The 20086-nt window shown below is 43.6% G+C and overlaps 1 protein-coding gene across 1 annotated transcript in view; it reads left to right on the top strand.

Annotated features, from left to right (window-relative positions):
- MUC19 (mucin 19, oligomeric) overlaps positions 1-20086 on the top strand; it is a 1331159-nt gene that overhangs the window by 803533 nt on the left and 507540 nt on the right. Inside the window, exons 70-71 of the mRNA XM_078649731.1 lie at positions 1497-1559; positions 3212-3274. Coding sequence (XP_078505857.1) covers positions 1497-1559; positions 3212-3274 — 126 coding nt within the window. The remainder of the gene's footprint in view (positions 1-1496; positions 1560-3211; positions 3275-20086) is intronic.

The raw sequence follows: 20086 nt of genomic DNA on the forward strand, positions 1-20086 counted from the left end.
ACAAACCGGATGGATCAATATTTAACAAGTGTAATCGAGTCAAAATCATTGAAAATTACTGACTCCCATGTTTGTGTGATACCTTAGTCACAGAAAGGACAGAGCTACTTTGGAAACCCTTCCACTTTGTCAATGTAAACAAAAACAGTATTGAAAAGTAGGTATGGGATCACAGCTAATACTTCTACAAACCTTAAAAAGTCAACTTTTTAGAGTTCTAGACTGTATCCTTTAGAGAGAATGGGCTCCTCAGGACGAACAAAAAATATTTTAAGACGGTCACAGACATGTTGATCTCCAGACATTAGTAGGCCATCATCACTGTGATGGCCACCAATTGAATTCAGTTGCAATTTGAAAATGTTCTATTTAATATTCATCAGATAGACTGGAAAATGATCCACTCAAAAAAAGAATATTATAAATCAACATATTATTACTATGTATGTTGATTTGCAAATTTCAATGATGGTTGCTACCAGTTTTTTGTGCCTGGCATGCATGTAGCCATCATTCTATAACTGAAAACAAAATGTGCAATTATGTCATAAAAGTAATGTAAATATGAAGAACTTCATGCTAATTTTTGATCATTATTTTGTAGTGTTTGTATATATCCCACATATAATTTGTTATACAAACGTTCAATAGTAACAAAGTTACAGAGTCAAGAAGCACTATCAGGATGTCAGTTTATATTGTTGTCATAAATTATTCCTCACAGATAGCATTTTAGCTTAATTTCACCCCTCAGTGCAATCACATTCCTTATACTTCACTGTTTTTAAATATATATTCGAAGGGCATATGATGGATTTGACAATCATAGATGTTCAGGGTTCAATGCTGTTCCCTGTGGAATGAAGCATTTGACTAGAGAGTAAAATTATTTCATTATCAGATCCTCATAATTTTCAATTTATAGATTCTAGCAGGTCAAACGTCCTCCCCAAAACAATTTGGCAGAAAGTTACACTAAATTGCAAGCTGTGTTGAATTCAACATGTTAAAAATCAATTTAGCTGTTTATGTCTAATATTCATGTTGAAAACAAGGAGAATTAAATATTTACCACACATGGTAAATTTAGCACCCTAGGGTAATGGTATTTACCACCTGTGGTAAATACCCACAATCCTGACTGAAATTGTTATAAAGGTTCTTACCTTACATAAAGAGGTGGACTATTTTATACATGCATACCAGTGGCCTTTTAGCTATATAACTGATTGGGAGATATTTTCATATAATCCTAACGTCTGTTTTAAATGATGGTTTTCTCTACGTGATAAAACAAATAACTTGATTTTAAGGAATAATTTATTTACAAGAGTAAATTACCATTTATTGATTACATTCATTTTTACATCACTAAAGAGTCAAGAATATATAGAGAGCCAAAATGCATGACAAATATTTATATGTGGATTTGAATTACAAAAATATTAAAACATGTGGCTTTTAGATAAAATTTCCATTATTGTCTGTTTCTTTAGCTACAACTATTCCACCCACTAAAACCACAACAGGCCCTTCGGTCTATATTTCAACCACTGGAAGTATGTATTTCAATGATTTCTCCCCATGGGTGCTTGTTAATGTGCATTGCTTCGTGATCATATTTGTGTACTACCAAAATATGTACCAACACATACAAAGCACTTATATGGCTGCACATGTGGCAATTTGTAGGCTGCAAATGTAAATATGCTTTTCTAATATACCTATATAAATTTGGAAGTCGGTAAACTTTTATTGACTCTTAAAATAAGATTATAATCTATGCCAATTAATTTTTTGGCAAGGTCAAATTGTGGGCATAACTTATAAACATGGACGAAGCATGTAATGGCTTAATATTTTGCTCGTGTAATCAAGTCATAAAACTTTTAGGATCATTGACCCTGAGTTTGGGTGAAACCCCATACACAAAAAGGTTGGGGCCACTTAGGGACCCCTTTGCCTTTTTGAATGTAAAACAAAGTTTATTGGAGAGTACAAAGGGGACCACTGCTTACTCTTCAAGAAAAATTATAAAAACTTATACATTTATGTTTATTGCACGGCATACTTGAAGGAAAATGGACTGCATACAAAAAGTTCATTTTTATTTTTAGACTATCAAAAGCATATTGATATCCCGACACCTGTCCAATAATTGGAGTGAATCTCAATTTGCATACTTCCTCTTTAATATTCAAAGTGTAAGTTGGTTTATGATCCACTCAGAAACAGAATTGTATGACTGGATCTCTTACTACGTAAATTGCTTAGTAAAATTCCATACTGGTCGCAACCATATTTTGTGACTGGTAGTTAATGCATGTGGCCTATAGTTACATAATTGAACCCAAATAGTGCAATTAATTTGTATAAAGAGAAGTATTCTAAATGCAAAGCCTTGATCCTAATTTTTTGATTTTCACAATCTTTTGAGTGTTTGTTTTCGTTTTACGCCCAATTAATTAGACCATCATTGAATAGAAGTGAACTGAAGTGTGAATAATCAAATTCCATATACTTCACGTTCTTTATAAACATACTTATAGTGCATCTCATGTTTTAGGCAGTCATTACAAGTTCAGATTTAAAAAAAATATTCTCTACTGAAACAGAGGTTTGCACAGGAAGCAATTTTAACACATTATCATACACTCATGGTTTTCCACTGATATATTCCAGCAGGGCAAACTTGCAGAACCTTATTGGGGTAAAGGCCCACTAGATGGGAAAATGTGCAGAATTCTATGTTTTAAAACAAATTCAGGTTTATATGTCTTGTATTCATGATTGAAACTCGGAAAAGGATGTATTTACCACACATTCATCATCTTAGGATAACAATATTTACCCCACATTGTTATAAGGGATGTTGCCTTACTTAATGGGGAGGGTTATTTTACGCATGCTTTATATTATAACTTCTGCATTTTAGCTATGAAACAGATTGGAATATATTGGCATATATTCCCATCTTATTACATTATATTTCTGTCTTATGTGACGATTTTCTCTCTTCATAAAAAGAACTTGATTTAAAAAAAGATTAACTACAAGAATTAACAAAATGCATTGATTACATTCCTTTGCCCAACATTAAAGATTCAAGGAAATATGTGGATTTGATAATCATGTCAAATAATTATAGGAAGTTTGAAATACTAAAATATGGGCTTCTTCATAATATGTATATCATTTTCTATTTCTATAGCCACCACACCTCCCTCCATTAAAACCACAACAGGCACTACAGTCTATACATCAACTACTGGAAGTATGTATTTCAATGATTTCCCCCATGCTTGCTTCTTAATCGTACTGTGCATTGCCTACTGATTTTATTTTCATAATCGGAAAATATGCACCCACATTTACACAGCACTTTTACGACTGCTTATACTCAGATTCCTAGTTTGCAAATTGAAAGATACTTTTCCTAATGTTATAATCCAAATTTGGATGTCAGTAATCTTTTGCAGACTCTTAAAATTGGATTATAACCCCCACCTATTCACTATTTGGAAAGCTCAAGTGTTAGACATCACCTATACGAACCAAATCAATATGTGATGGATCAAAATTTTGCAAATGTAATCCAGTCAAAAACATTGAAAATTACTGGCTCCCATGTTTGTGTGATACCTTAGTCACAGACAGGACAGAGCCACTTTTGGGACCCATTCCACTTTGCAAATGTGAATAAAAACAGTATTGAACAACAAACCTTAAAAAGTCAACTTTTTAATGTGCAACACTGTATCCTTTGGGGAGAATGGGCTCCATAGGAAAAACAAAAAATATTTTAAGACCATCACAGACATGTTGATCTCCAGACATTAGTAGGCCACCATCATTGTGATGGCCACCAATTGAACTCAGTTGTAATTTGAAACTTTTCTATTTAGTATTCATTAGGTACACTGGAATATGATATACTCAGAAACAGAATATTATGAACCAACTTATTATTTCTATGTAAGTTGATTTGTAAATTTCACTGTGGGTCACAACCAGTTTTTTGTGTGGGGCATACAGTGCATGTGGCCATTGTTCCATAATTGAAAACCAAACGTGCCATTATATTATAAAAAGTAAAGAACTCTGTACTAATTTGTGATTTTGCTAAATCTGTTGGAGTGTTTGTTTATATCCGACACACAATTTGTTATTCAACCATTCAATAGTAATGAAGTTACAGAGTCAAGAAGCACTTTCAAGATGTCAGTTTATATTGTTGTCATAAATTATTCCTTACACTTAGCATTTTAGCTTAATTTCACCCCTCAGTGCAATCACATTCCTTATACTTAATTGTTTTAAAATACATACATATAGGGTAGATGATAGATTAGACAGTCATAGATGTTCAAAGTTAAATTTTGTTCCCTGCGGAATCAAGCATTTGAATGGAAAGTAAAATAATTTTATTATCAGACACTCATAGTTTTTAAATGATAAATTCCACCTAGTCAAAGCTGCAAATTGTTTTGGGTAAACTAACACTGAATTGCAAAGTGTGTGGATTTTAGCGTGATAAAAAGCAATTTAGCTGTTTATGTCTCATACTCATGTTGAAAATTGTGAGAATGAGTTAATTACCATATATAGTAAATGTAGCGCCTTAGGGTAATTGTAGTTACCACGTCTGGTAGATACCCACAATCCTGAGCCCAAATTGTGAGAAAGGTTCTTACCTTATGTAAAGTGGAGGGCTATTTTACACATGCATATCAGTTGCATTTTAGCTATATAACTGAATGGGAGATATTTTTATATATTCCTATCCTTTTACATTGTAGTTATGTAGGAAAGTAGGGTCTGTTTTTATAGTTAACCCCACTTTTTGTCTGGTGCTATGCTTGGACTGATCAGGATCCCAGTCTCTCTGCTTTCTCCCCTAACTTGTTATGGTACGTACTTAGGTACATCCCAGATTGGATATTGGAGTACCCTTATAAGTTCCTAGTATATGGTACTAAGGTACCCAGGGCATAGGTACCCCATGGTTACCCCATAAGATGAATCATGTACTATGCCGCCCATGGGGGACCATTCAAACTGTCACTACAGGGCTGCCATTGTAGCCTATGGTAGCTGGGGCTAACCCCCCTTACGAAAGATATAGGTTCCCTATATCTGGGATCACTGCACTTAAAATCTATAAGTCACCCCTACAGCAGGCCTTTTCAATCCTGAAATCAGGGTGTTCAGTTCTAAGAGTGAGAGTGCCCTTGCAGGAGCAGGACACCCCTACAACCTTCCTAGTCCATTTTCCCGGTTTGTAAGTGAGACAGCCATATAACATATACAAACTCTGTCATGTTTGATATCAAACAGATTGGAATCATACCTTCCACACTGTAAGCGTTGTGGGTGGTATGATTCCAAGCACTGTAAAGGCCCTCCATTAGGCCCTCAGTGCTCTCAGTACAAGTCTTCTAGACACGGAAAGCACAACATGGCTGTTGCCAACCAGAGACTTGATTCTATCCTCCTGCTGCTGAGCCAAGCTCGAGCTGGGGAACGTAGAACGATATGTCTTCTGTCACATGGAGGTGTGACCACCTCCCGGTCAGGGTTGGCGTATTGAGGCTGGGTGGGAGCGCTTGCCAGCGCCACTCTGTCTGATTGAAGGGCACATTTGGTGTCCTCCTTGCATAGTCTAGTTTGAATCAGTTTAGGGAGCCATTGGCTCCCGCTCTGGTGCGAAACTGGACAAAGGACATGGGAGTATCATCCACACTGTCCAACCTCTCCCCCGGGAAGGAACCCTGAATTGTCCCACCCTTTTCTAAGGGTAATGAAGGGCTTACATGAGGGTAGGTCCCTAGAGTCATTGTGGGACATGATTCAATTCACACAGCACTTCAACTTCGACTGTCTGGGCACTTTGGACTTCGCTGGACCTTGCTCTGGGCATCAAGCATCAAATGGGAAGACTCCTGATGCTCCTAATCTCTTTTCCCTGCTCGTCTGCTGCAATACCCATGCCTGTGTGTCATACATAGAATGTTCCAAGGCCTGTGGGCATCCTAGACACCTGAAGGAATCTCCCTTGAAGTGAATGAGTCACTCTCCTGCCTCTGCAGGTACCATAACTTAGCTGACTGATCTGCTGATCCTGGGCTCCCACATACTCTGAAAGTCTCAGCAACACAGGTGGTGTTCTTCACATCCCTCGAGGCCTGCCCTGTACTCTCACCAATTTTGAGGCCAGTATCCCTCATCAGAGTCGCAACAACCAAACCCCTGTGCACCGCATCAAATTGCCATTGCAAAGGCTTGTTAGCTTCCTTCCATCATGATCTTCGGGCTCCAAGTAGCCCGAACCTCAAGCATCTCCAGTGACCAGAATGTTTGACCACACCACATTGCTTGCACCGTGGGCCTGCTTCTTTGGTGAGATGCTCAAGGTCTTCTTGCAAATCAAGTGCCTCTGGCCTGTGAGTTCTGTTGAGGGTCACCTTTGAATTCTATGGGCTCTCCTGATTGCTCAGGGTGTCCCCTGACCTTGCAGGTCTAGACACTGTACCATTTTTGCTTTCCACGTTGTTTGCAGTAGCTAAGACTTGTTGGTGCTCCCGATGGAGACCGACCCCTCAACTCTGGACATCTGACATGGGACAGCTCGTGAATTGCTCCTTTTCTTCCACTGCATCGTCTGGTCCTCACAGCTGCAGATCCAAGGTCACCATCATCTTTCCTGTGACACCCGACATCGGTGGGCACTCGTCTTCTGTGCCACCTGGTCACTCCTGAGTGACCCAGACTCTGTCCCCTCTGCTTGCAGGTACTCTCTACCTTGAATCCACCTTTGAGTTCCACCAGACACTTTTGCCTTTTCCAGCAGTGGCATCTTCTTAAAGTCTCCCATTGAGTTTAACAGCAGTTTCCGATGCCACTTTGCACCTATGCACCCTGCTTCCCTGGTGCAGGTAACCTGATTCCATGGGTATCCATGTATGGGGTGGCTCTTCAACCTTTTGTCTTCCTCTGGGTTTCTTCAGGATCCAGTAGGAAGGGTCATCTTTCTTTAAAATTGCAATCGTGACTTACATGTTGATTTGTACAGAGAATGCAGTTGTGTTCTTGCACTGCACACAACCTCTGTGGGGCACCTAGATACTCACCTTGGTTGGTTACGTGGGTTACTTGGGTCCCCTGCACTTCTATGTGTTCTGATTGTTGTCTTGACTCGAGTCATGATGCGCATACTACTAGTTTAGTATATGGTTTGGGCACCCCCTGGGGACCACTGTGTATTCTGTGCTACTTACCTGTGTCTATGTGTGCATTGTGTATATCTCCGGCTAGGAGATATCTGTATGTGTTAGTGAGTGTCTTATAATAAATACATATTTTTATGAATAAACTATGTGGTTCCTTTTCACTTAATCTATACCTATAAGTTTGTGTTCTGGTAAAACAAGCTGCTTTACTCGAATATATGATGTCAGACCGCAGACAAACATCCCGCATACCATAATCCCGCAAATATAATACCGCAAGTACTATTAGTCCGCAAAATAAGAGAACGAAAACTTTTAAAACGAATATGCCTTTAGCATGCATGCCATTACAACGAAAAGGCATGCATGTTAAAGATATACTCGTTGTAAAAGTTCTAAAGGTAAGTAAGAGTACCCTCCCCTACCCTACCCTACACTACACTCCAATGTAGTACCATTGCACCACCCACCCTTGACGCACAGTCCTTTTCCAACATTTACACTACCCAGCACGACCCCCCAACACTACCATAAAGCACTTTACTTCCCTAAACAAACACTACAACACTACCTTAATACACTACCCCCAGCATGACCCTACACAAACACTACAATACTACCCTAAACCACTACACCCCAGCATGACCCTACACTACCCAAACACTACAACACAACCCTAAACCCTAAAACACTACACCCCAGCATGACCCTACACTACACAAACACTACAACACTACCCTAAACCCTAAAACACTACCCCTGCATGATCCTACACTACAACACTACCCTAAACCCTATAACACTTCCCCCAGCATGACCCTACACTACAACACTACCCTTAACCCTAAAACACTACCCCCAGCATGATCCTACACTACACAAACACAACAACACTACCCTAAACCATAAAACACTACCCCCAGCATGACCCTACCCTACGCAAACACTACAACACTACCCTAAATCCTAAAACACTACCCCCAGCATGACCCTACACTACGCAAACACTACAACACTACCCTAAACCCTAAAACACTACTCCCAGCATGACCCTACACTACGCAAACACTACAACACTACACTAAACCCTATAACACTTCCCCCAGCATGACCCTACACTAAAACACTACCCTTAACCCTAAAACACTACCCCCAGCATGATCCTACACTACACAAACACTACAACACTACCCTAAACCCTAAAACACTACCCCCAGCATGACCCTACACTACGCAAACACTACAACACTACCCTAAACCCTAAAACACTACCCCCAGCATGACCCTACACTACGCAAACACTACAACACTACCCTAAACCCTAACACACTACCCCCAGCATGACCCTACACTGCGCAAACACTACAACACTACCCTAAATCCTAACACACTACCCCCAGCATGACCCTACACTACGCAGACACTACAACACTACCCTAAACCCTAAAACACTACTCCCAGCATGACCCTACACTACGCAAACACTACAACACTACACTAAACCCTAACACACTACCCCCAGCATGACCCTACACTACACAAACACTACAATGCTACCCTAAACCCTATGAAAAAATTGCACTTGTATAGCGCGTAACTACCCGGAGGCCTCGCAGCGCTTGTGACTGAATGCTTAACGCGAGCTCAGGGTAGTTCAGCAAGTTTTGGCAAACAAGTGCGTTTTCAGGGCTTTCCTGAAGGACATGTGATTGCTGTTTCCTCGGATAGGGAGAGGAAGGGAATTCCAGAGTCTGGCCCCAGAATGGGAAAAGGAGCGGCCGCCCCAGCGCGCTCTGTTGACTTTGATGGAAGTTGCCAACTGAAGAGTGCCAGAGCGAAGAGGGCGGGATGGGACATAAGGTTTGACTATGAAATGAAGTATTGCGGGGCCAGCTCGATGAAAGGACTTGTGCAGGATGCACATGGCCTTGAATTGCACTCTTGACGCCACTGGGAGCCAGTGAAGTTCCTTTAGGGCCTTCTTCGCTGACTGCCAGCGGGGCAGGTTGTAAAGTAGGCGGGCAGCGCTATTTTGTGTGACTTGAAGCTTCTGTATAACGGAAGCCGGGGTTCCCATGTAGAGAGCATTCCCATAATCCAGACGGGAGAGTATCAAGGCCTGGACCATGACCCTCCTCGCCTGGAATGGGAGCAGAGGAAGCACCTTGCGGAGCATCCTCATTAGCCCAAAGCAGGTGGCGGCAGTCTTGGTGGCTTGGACCGAGAAATCGAGTGCTTTGTCGAGCCAGATCCCAAGGCTCTTTATCTGGGACTTGGGGACAGGGGGCACGCCCAGACATGGTGGCCAGGTGGATGCAAGGGCAGACGGGGAAAGATTACCTAGAAGGATGATGTCGGTCTTCTCCCCATTGAGCTTTAAACAAGAAGATTGCATCCACCTGGCAACAGCCTCTAGACAGGGGCCTAGGGTGTTGGACGATCCCTCAGGGTGGTCTAGAGATACCACCAGTTGGGTATTGTAGTAAATGAGGTCCAGAGACAGTAGATGACTTCTGTAGGTTTCTTTATTCAAGATAGGAGACAGCGTAAGAGCAGACCACCCACGGCAGCAACAACCAGTAAACTGCCACAGAGTGGAACATACAAAGAGAAGGCAGAGTAGAACATGGAATATAGAATAGAAGCAGTAAGCATTCCTAAGAAAGACTAGAATAACAACCCGCATGTACTACACATCTTCTCCCTTTCTGTTGTTTGAGAAACAAAAACGGGAAAAGAAAAAAAAAAAAAAGAATAAATGAAACTTAGCAAATAAAATCTTGCAGGTAAGTAGGAGGCCGCCGAGGCCTAAGAGGACGTGCAGAAAGAGAAGAACTTTGAACAGGGACAAGACCCTGCAACAGAACAGGAGCATCACCCCCACCAGAAACAATGACTTCATCTTGTGCATGAGAACCAATGGACGCACCATTTGAAGGTAAGTGATCATCAGTGTCATTGGCCAACAAATAACCACTAGTAACAGAATCATCAGAACAAGGAGTAGAAGCAGAACCATCAGAGTGCAAAGAAAACAAAGAGGAAGAACCCAAAGAGCAAGAATCCTTTTGTCTCTTGTAAAGAGCAACTCTCCTGAAGTTCCAGCATTCGCCATTATTTAGAATGACACAGTGGTTGAGTACTTTTTTAACCTTAAATGGACCCTTGAACTTGGACAAACCTTTTTGTAACCTTCCCAATTTGATTTTGACCAAATCTCCCACAAGAAAAGGAGGAGAAGAAGTGAAATTGGGGTTGGATTCAGCAACATCAGTTTTAAGATCATCTGGAAAATTACCCTGAGCCTGCAGAGTAACGACATCTCTCATCCAGGACGGAAATAACTTTAAACCAGGATCACGTCCTCTCATCAACTGAAATGGAGACAAATCTCCACTAGCCAAAGGAGTGGTACGATATGCCCATAACATCTCGTTCACCATCTTCCTGACAATATGACCACCACTGGATGCCATCTGTATAATACCCTTGACAACTTTATTGGCTCTTTCGCAAACAGCATTTCCTTGAGGGTTGTATAAAGAAGTATGGTGATGGGAGACACCACAGTCCTTCAAGAAGATCTGCATGTCCTTGGAGGTGAGCTGTGGACCATTGTCTGTGATTAAGACAGAAGGCAAACCCTCATCCTTAAAGAGATTTCCCAGAAACCTGATGGAGTTGGAAGCAGTGATATCATTGGTAAAATGAACAACCAACCACTTGGTGAAAACATCAATAACAACAATAGCAAATCTGTCATTCTCCCCTAACTCACCCATTGGGCCAATGAAATCAAGGGCAATGGTGTGCCAGGGCAAATTTGGAGAAAAAATGTGCGCACCATCAGCCAGCTTTGGACCAGTTTTCAACCGCTTCTCTCCTTCTCTGCAGAGAGAACAATTCTCAACCCAATCCACAACTTGGGAGTCAACACCAGGCCACCAGAAGTGATCCTTAAGACGTCTTTGGGTAAGGGTCTGGCCCATGTGCCCCTCATGTGCCAAAGCTAATAACTTGGTCCTTAACCCAAAGGGAGGTACAAATTTCTCACCTTTAAAAAGAATATCCCCAACAATAGAAAGATCATCTAAGACCTTAATGTAAGGCCGAACAGCAGCAGAAACAGAACTCTCTCGTCTAGACCCCAATCTTATAAGTTTGATGACCTCTTGAAGAGTAGCATCAACAGACATTTCTCTAGACCAGTCACTGGAAGAGAAAACACCTTCACCCACAAAAACAGCATCTTCAAGCGAGGCCACAGCTACATCATCCAAGTCTAACGACACAACTGAATTATGAGGAGAACGCCAATCCATAGACAGTCTCGAAAGGCAATCGACTTGGACGTTTCTCCAACCTGGAATGTACTCTACCGAATACTGAAACTCTTGTAATCTAGCCGCCAGCTTCATAAGCCGGGCAGAACCCTTTCCCGCCCCGCCAGGAGAAAGGACTTTAATCAGGGGCTTGTGGTCAGATCGCAGAGTAAACTTCATGCCCCACAAATATGTACAGAAGTATTCAACAGCCCAAGAGGCAGCTAATGCTTCCCTTTCGATAACGGAATAGTTCTTCTCTGTATCGGTTAGGGTCCTGGAAGCAAAAGCAATGGTGACTTCTGATCCCCCACTCAATTGAGACAGCATAGCTCCCAGACCATGTGCACTAGCATCAACAGTGACAATAGACCTATTATGTACATCAAAGGGAGATAACATTTTGGCATCACAAATTTCATTTTTGATGTTTACAAAACATTTTTCTTGTTCCGGTCCCCAAGAAAAACCCACACCCCGTTTGAGCAAAGATCTTATACACACAGTCTTATCAGAAAAATTTTGTACAAACTTAGAATAATACTCTATTAATCCCATAAAGGAACGCAGACGTCTTTGTCAGAAGGTGAGGGTGCAGAACGTATAGCCTCACACAAGTTCCTTTTGGGTTTTATGCCAGAGGAAGTAATGGTGTAGCCCAGATAGTCTACTTCACGCACACCAAACAAACATTTGTCCTTGCGTAAAGTTAGACCAGCATCAGATAACTTTTCAAGGACAACACTGAGAGTGAAATTGTGCTGGGATTCAGTAAGACCATAAATCAGGATGTCGTCTTGAAAGTAGACCACCTTCGGCACACCTTCGAAGATACCTGACACCATGCGTTGAAAAACGCTAGCTGCTGACTTAAGGCCAAAGGGCAGACGAGTAAACTGAAAGGTACCCCACGGAGTGATGAAAGCTGTTAGGGATTTAGAGTCCTTATGTAAGTCAATTTGATGGTATGCACTCCTGAGGTCCAATTTCGAGAAAAATGTTGCCCCATTGAGAGTAGTAACTAGTTCAGATATATTAGGTAGCAGGAAGGTGTCAGCAACAACACAGTGGTTGAGAGACCTGAGGTCGACACAGAAACGGAGCTTTCCGTCAGACTTCTTGGTGACGACAATGGGCGAAACCCAAGGGGAGGCCTCTACAGGTTCAATGACACCAGAACTCAACATGTCATCAAGAAGACCCTTGACCTCATCCCTAATGATGATAGGAATGCGTCTCACCTTGTGTTGAACGGGGATTGAGTTAGGTTTGATTATTATTTTATGTGAATAGCCCTTGAGCCGACCCAAACTCTCACCGAAAACATTTTTAAATCTAGAGAGTAAAGAGAACAACTCAGTGTCTTCCACGACCATGACCTGAGGATCAGCTCGAGGATTCACAACAATGCAAAGGTCATATTGGTGTATCCAACCGAGGATAGCAGGACCAGACTCTGAGACATATACTTTCCCATAAATTTGTCTCGTAGAGAACACAATGTTAGCCTCAAAGTACCCAAGGATGTTCAGTGGCTCACCCTGATACCCACCGGATAAATATCTGTAGGAAAAAGAGGACTCATACCCCACAAGTCAACAAAGAGGGAGTTGGGAATGATGGTGTAACGCGAACCAGTGTCCACCATCAAGTAAACATTTTTATCATTGATAATGAAAAGAGCCTTAGGTCGATTTCTGCGTTTGTGGTCTTCACGTTGAAGATCAGAGTCCTTACCAACCACCAAAATCTTGTCAGTGTCATCTTTACCCACTGATATGTCACTAACACATGAAACAGAAGGTCGAGCTCTACTTCTGCAAACACGAGCATAATGCCCCAATTTACCACATTTCATGCATTCCTGCTTAGCTGCAAAACAAAACTTTGAATCGGAAGCATGTGCAAGACTACCACATCTAAGACATTGCCTAGAAGGAAGGGTTTTAACAGTGCTATTACTCTTAACATTAACAGTTTTCTTGTTGAAGAACTTTCTCTGTTTAAGAAGAGCAACTTCGTCTTGGTCATCATCTTCCTGACTTGGAAGCATGTACGAATGACAAGACACCTCACCAACGTCATTTGAAGTAGCTCTCTTTTCCAGCTCTCTCATACACCCCTGGGACTGTTCAACAACCTTTGCCAAATCAATTGCCGTTTGCAGATTGGGATTCTTCGCTGCCCAAAGACGTTCCTGGATCTTTTTGTTATTGCATTGTATGATAAGCTGATCCCTGATCAGCTCATCCGTCATGTTGCCAAATTTGCATTTCACTGACATTTCGCGCAATCTAGAGACAAAGTCGTCTATGCTCTCACCAGCTTTTTGACTTTTGGTGTAAAATTTATATCTGTTCATGACAAGGTTCTCCTCCTTGGCATACCTGACCTCAAGACGAGACACAGCCTCCTTATACTCATCCAATGGGGCTTGTGCACCAGCTAAAAGAACTTGCGGTAAGAACCTGAAGACTCGTTGTTCCTCTTCACCAAGAGAACCCAAAAGAAGTGCCTTCTTGCGTTTGGCAGAGAATTCTTGGGCATCCAACGCATCAAGGTAGTTCTCAAACATGGGAAACCAGTCCTCCCATGATATGCTGGGCTCGCCAGGCGAAGAAAGAAAACTGGGCGGCAGAACAACAGAGCCAGACTGAAAGGGAAGCTGCTCAGACATATTTAAGTTGTGGTGAGAAGCACAGAATTAAAGTTATTAATTGCAGAAATGACAAAACAACGATAAAAAAAACGGAAATGTTTCAAGAAATAAACGAAGAGTTAATTAAAGCAACATATTCCAGAAAAAGCGCTACAAACAGTAATTAAATTGAAGGTTTACTTGTCATGAATGCGCATAAGACGAGCGCATCGTCGTTGTGTTGCTGGAGTTGAATCTGTAACCATGGAAATCCAAAATGGCTCCCAGCGTGATGACGTAGACACTCAAACGCGCTGATTGTCTGAGAGACGCGGCGCGTTGCAGTGAGTCACGCAGAGGGAGAGGAGCACAAACAGACGTCACAGGCAGAATCGCTGAGTCCTGTGGAAGGTTCTAATGCGTCATCATTAGTGAAGAGACGCCGAAGGAGCAGGAGACAGCCCGAAGGGAGACGGCAGGAGGACTAAATGAAGAGAATGGGGACAGAAGCAGGTAAAAACTTGCCGGTTCCGTTGTGAAGTCCTATGTGAAGCCGTCGGATCTTCTTAGGCAGGATGTGAAGCGTATACAGGGATTCAGCTCAAATCAGGTCTGCTCTTAAGTCTCTGAAGTCACGAGGTGATGAAACGGTGCATGGGTTCAGGAAACGTCGCCAAAATACTGTAGTAAATGAGGTCCAGAGACAGTAGATGACTTCTGTAGGTTTCTTTATTCAAGATAGGAGACAGCGTAAGAGCAGACCACCCACGACAGCAACAACCAGTAAACTGCCACAGAGTGGAACATACAAAGAGAAGGCAGAGTAGAACATGGAATATAGAATAGAAGCAGTAAGCATTCCTAAGAAAGACTAGAATAACAACCCGCATGTACTACAGGTATCGTCCGCGTAGGTGACGATACGCACACCAAAGGGATGGACTATCCTGTCTAGAGGTTCCATGTAGGCATTAAAAAGGGTAGGGCTTAGGGAAGAGCCCTGGGGGACCCCGCACCTAAGTAGGTGTTTAGGAGAAGCCACCTCCCCCTCAAAGACCTGGAAGAATCGTTCGTCCAGGAAGGATGTCAGCCATTCCAGGGCAGCGCCCGACACGCCCATGCACGCCAATCGATGTAATAGCGTGGCATGGTTAACCGTGTCGAACGCGGCGCTGAGGTCCAGTAAAATAATGGCGACTTTTCCTCCCCGGTCCAACACGGCTCTTGCTTCTTCCGTTATCGCTAGAAGGGCGGTTTCAGTTCCGTGCTGAGGACGAAAACCTGTCTGGGAGGCACGCAACAGACCATTGGACTCCAAATAGTCTGTTAAGATGTTATTAACGTGCCTCTCAAGCAGTTTACTCAGCCACGGAAGTAAAGAGATGGGGCGGTAGTTGGCCAAATTACTCTGGTCTAGAGTAGGCTTCTTCAGCAAGGCCTTCACCATTGTACACTTCCATGATGGAGGGACAGATCTAGAGGTGATGGACGTGTTGAGGACATCCAAGATAACCGGACGAATAACGTCCAAGACCTTGATAAGGGCCTGAGGGGGTGCTGGGTCAATAGGCGACCCCGAGGTGATCTTAGGAATTAATCTGTCTAGTCCACAGGTGTCGAGGAGTGGAATTATGTCAAGCCTACAAGGGACCGAGGGATCAGGAGTTGTGGGAGAGATGGATCCTATGTTGTCCTTAGGATTGCTAAATGAGGAATATATCGTCTGGATCTTTTGGGAGAAGAAAATGGCCAAAAGTGACAAATGGATCACTTCTTTGGAGAGGGCCAGTAAAGTTCACAGATTTCCTCAAGAGCAGTGGAGAGCTATCTTGTGACTCTACTTTACTAACAAAGGCAGAGATAAGCTCTTCACTGTTATAGAAGAAGATGCTGACAATTACTCAGTTCTGGAGAGTGCTTTTATAGATGGGTTTGGCTTAAGCACCCAGAAGGCACACACTCAGGACTAGGTAGATTTTGTGGACAGTGCTATTAAGGTTCTGGAAGGATGGCTTCATAGAAGCAAGGTCCAGGACAACCAAGGATTGTACAATTTGATTGTGGGGGAGCAGATCATTAATATTTGTCAGAACCAGCTTTTGCACCAGAGACCACAACTGGTCCACGGCGGAAAAGCTGCGGACGTAAATCTGGACCCACCAGCCATCCTAATGTGGCGGTGGGTCTTTGGTGGGTCCTCTGCGGTTTTTCCGTATCCTCCGGGCCGGCGGTGGCTTCCGCCGGGCCGGAGGATACGGAAAAACCGGTATCCTAATCTGCCCCATAGTTAGGACTCCAGCTCAGGCTGTTTTAGTTTTGATGGTGGCATGAATCTTGCCACCTTACTAATAAGTCCCACTGACTTGGGTAAGTACAGGCAACAGCCTTTAATCAATGGAAAAGAAGCAATGGCTTACAGGGACACAGGGGCCAGTGTCACTATGGCGACAGAGAAATGTATGTCTTATGAACAGATCATACTTGGACTAATGTACCAAGTATCCAACACTAGCAATGTCAAGACTGACCATTCCTTGGCAGTTGTTAACCTCAGCTGGGGACGGGTAACTGGACCTAAGAGGGTTGTGGTATCTGCATACCTGCCTGTAGATTGTTTGTTGGGCAATGATCTAGAAAATCCAGTCTAGTCCGAAGTGGAATTCAGGACTCATGAGGAGATGATGGGCATCTCTGCCAGTGTATTTGCTGTCACCAGGGCTCCAGCCAAACAGCTCACCACTGAAGAATCACTGGATCTTGAAGAAATAGACCTGGTGCTTCCCAAGAGAAGATGAAGGATGGTAAGAAATAGCCCTCCTCATACACTCTCAGTGAAGATCTTTCTACTGAGGGAGATGATCCTGTGAAGGAACTGTCCCAGAGGAGCTTGGGCCTGACCAGGTAGAGTTCTTGGGGACAGGTGGCCCTTCCAGGGCACATTAAAGTTTGGAGCAGCAGTCCTGCCCCTCTCATTAACCCCTCAGAGAGCAAACTGCTACAGTAGAAGCAGGGAATATCAGTGGGTCCCATACGATCTATTGGGAAGATGGACTCTTGTACTCTAAGGGTAGAGACCCCAAGCCTGGTGCCTCCAGGAATTTGGTTATACCCAAGATGTTCAGAGGGTTTCTCTTCTCACTGGCACATGAAATTCCTCTTGCAGAACAATTAGGGCAAAGCAAGGCTTGGGCAGGCTTGGCCCCATATGTTAGAAGAAACAAAGGAGTTTTGTTGCTCCTCTGCCACTTCAGAGCCAGTGGTAAGTCTGGTGGCACCACAAAGGACCCCTTAATTCCACTTCCAGTGGTTGGGTTCCCCTTTGAGGGGGTAGTGATTTATGTTGATAGTCCCCTGAACCCTCCACCTGCATATAGGCACAGTTACATACTAATGGTGGAAGTCCATGCTACTAGTTACCCAGAATCTATTCCTATTAGGACCACCACAGCTCCTGCTCATGGGAATCTTTTACAGAGTGAGCTTCCCTAAGGAGGTCTTAACTGACAGAGTTACCAACTTCATGTCAAGCTATTTCACTGCAATGTGGAAATAGTGTGGAGTAAACTATAAGTTTACCACATTCTACAATCCACAATGCAAAGGGCTTGCTGAAAGGTTCTACAAGACTCTCGAGGGTATGATCAAGGGACTTCCAGAAAATCTTAGGCAAAACGGGATGTCTTACTACCCTGCCTTTTCTTTGCCAATAGAGAGGTTCCTCAGAAGGGGGTTGGCTACAGCCGATTTGAACTTCTGGTTCGACATCCAGTTATGGGTCCCTTGTGTTTTGTGAAAGAAAGTTGGGAGCAACCTCTCAAACCTCCTATAGAGGACATTGTGGACTATGTCCTTGGCCTGCTTTCTCACATAGCTGAGTACTTGAAAAAGGCCAGCAAAAACTTTCAGGCCAGCCAAGAACTTCAAAAAGCTTGGGATGACTAAACGACTGCCTTGACTGGGTACCAGTAAGGCCAGAATGTGTGGGTGTTTGAGCCTGTGGTTCCAGCAGCTCTCTGAGACAAGTGAAGTGGCCCCCACACTACCCTTGAACAAAAAGGTGAGGTGACATACCTGGAGTACCTCGGTCTACCTACCTGATGGACCTAGGTACTCCAAGAAGTCCCCATAGGGCTCTTCATGTGAATTGCCTAAAACTTTTTGGTGAAAGGGCTGACATGGGCTTGCTCATGTTAACTGATGAGGGACAGGATGAAGAGAGTGCCCCTCTCCCTGATCTCTTCTCTCAGAACCCTGAGGATATATCACTATATAGAGTAGCCTTGGCAGGCAGCCTCGTGATCAACAGCAGACTGATTGCAGGCAAGTCCTCAATCAGTACAGACATATGTTCTCCCTGACACCCAGTCAAACCACCTGGGGTACTCATGAAGTGCACACAGGGGAAAGTCTGTCTGTAAAGAATAAAATCTACAGACAGCCTGACCATGTCAGGGACTATATCAGGACAGATGTCCAAAAGATGCTAGAACTGGGGGTCATTGAGCCTTCTGATAACCCCTGGGCTAGTCCAGTAGTCCTTGTTCCAAATCCTCACACCAAAGCTGGAAAGAGAGATGAGGTTTTGTGTAGACTACAGAGGCCTCAATGCAGTCACTAGGACTTATACTCCTCCAATTCCTAGGGCATATGAACTCATAGATACTTTAGCCTCAGCCAAGTTTCTGAGCACATTTAACCTGACAGCTGGCTACTGGCAAATCAAACTAGCTGAGGATGCCAGGTTCAAAAACAGCATTCTCAACCCCTAGTAGGCATTGTCAATTTATTGTGATGCCTTTTGGTCTGAAGCATGCACCTGCAACATTCCAGAGGCTGGTGATTAAAGTCTTAGCAGGTTTGGAAGGATATAGTGGAGCACATCTAGATGATATAACTGTCTTTAGCTCCACCTGGGTAGATCACGTGGTCCACCTCAGAAATGTTCTTCAGGCACTGCAGAAGGCAGGCCTCGCTATCAAGGCCACCAAGTGCTAGAATGGGCAGAGCAAGATTGTATTCTTGGGCCACCTGGTATGTACGCATTGTATGGTACATCAGTGTAATGCAAGGCACAGTATCTTCTGATAGATACATCTGCCTTGTGGATTCCTCACCTTGTGAATATCCCCCTGCGTCAGCAGCTTCCGGAAATTCTTATTGTAGCTTCGCGCAGACATGGACCGACGTCACAGAGGCACGGCATCGCGCACGACTCCGCTGACGTCACCGACCCCATATCAGGCCCACGCCGGCGTGATGACATCAGTTCCCTTTTTTCCGCGTCGTCGACGCTAACGGTTTTCTAGGGATCGTCCGTAGCTTTTGCAGTAACTTTGTTACCTTGTGTTGTTGGTGTTTCATTGTCTTCTCTTTCAACATGTCTTTAAAGAAGACCGGATTTAAAGCCTGTGGGGAATGCGGTAAGACCATGTCCATTACGGATCCGCATGAATGCTGCTTATGGTGTCTTAGCTCCGACCACGACGTCGAAGACTGCCGGTCTTGTAAGAAGATGACGCCTAAGGCCCTCCGGGAGAGAGAAGCTAAGCTTCTTGTGGCGAAGCTTAAAGGAAGAAAGGAGAAGAGGAAATTGAGGTCGCGGACTCATCACTCGAGGTCAAGATCTCGCTCGAGGTCGCGATCGGACTCGTCCTCGGCCCATGCTTCGAGATCGTCTAAAAAGAAGCATAAGAAGAGGTCCCATGAATCCTGACATCGCTCGAGAAAGGAATCGGGTTCTAAGCCGAAGTCGCAGGAGAAGCTGGTTGAGAAAGAGGTGGTGTCTTCGGCTTCGGAAGATCAGGACGCCGGGGGTGAGGGGTCGCATGCGAACTCGCCAGGTTCGCCGAAGCAGGCAGCAAATCCATCTCCGGTTCCTTTCCATCCTCCGGATTGGG

This window comes from Lissotriton helveticus, chromosome 1_1 (assembly GCF_964261635.1).
Source record: "Lissotriton helveticus chromosome 1_1, aLisHel1.1, whole genome shotgun sequence".
Lineage (NCBI taxonomy): Eukaryota > Metazoa > Chordata > Amphibia > Caudata > Salamandridae > Lissotriton > Lissotriton helveticus.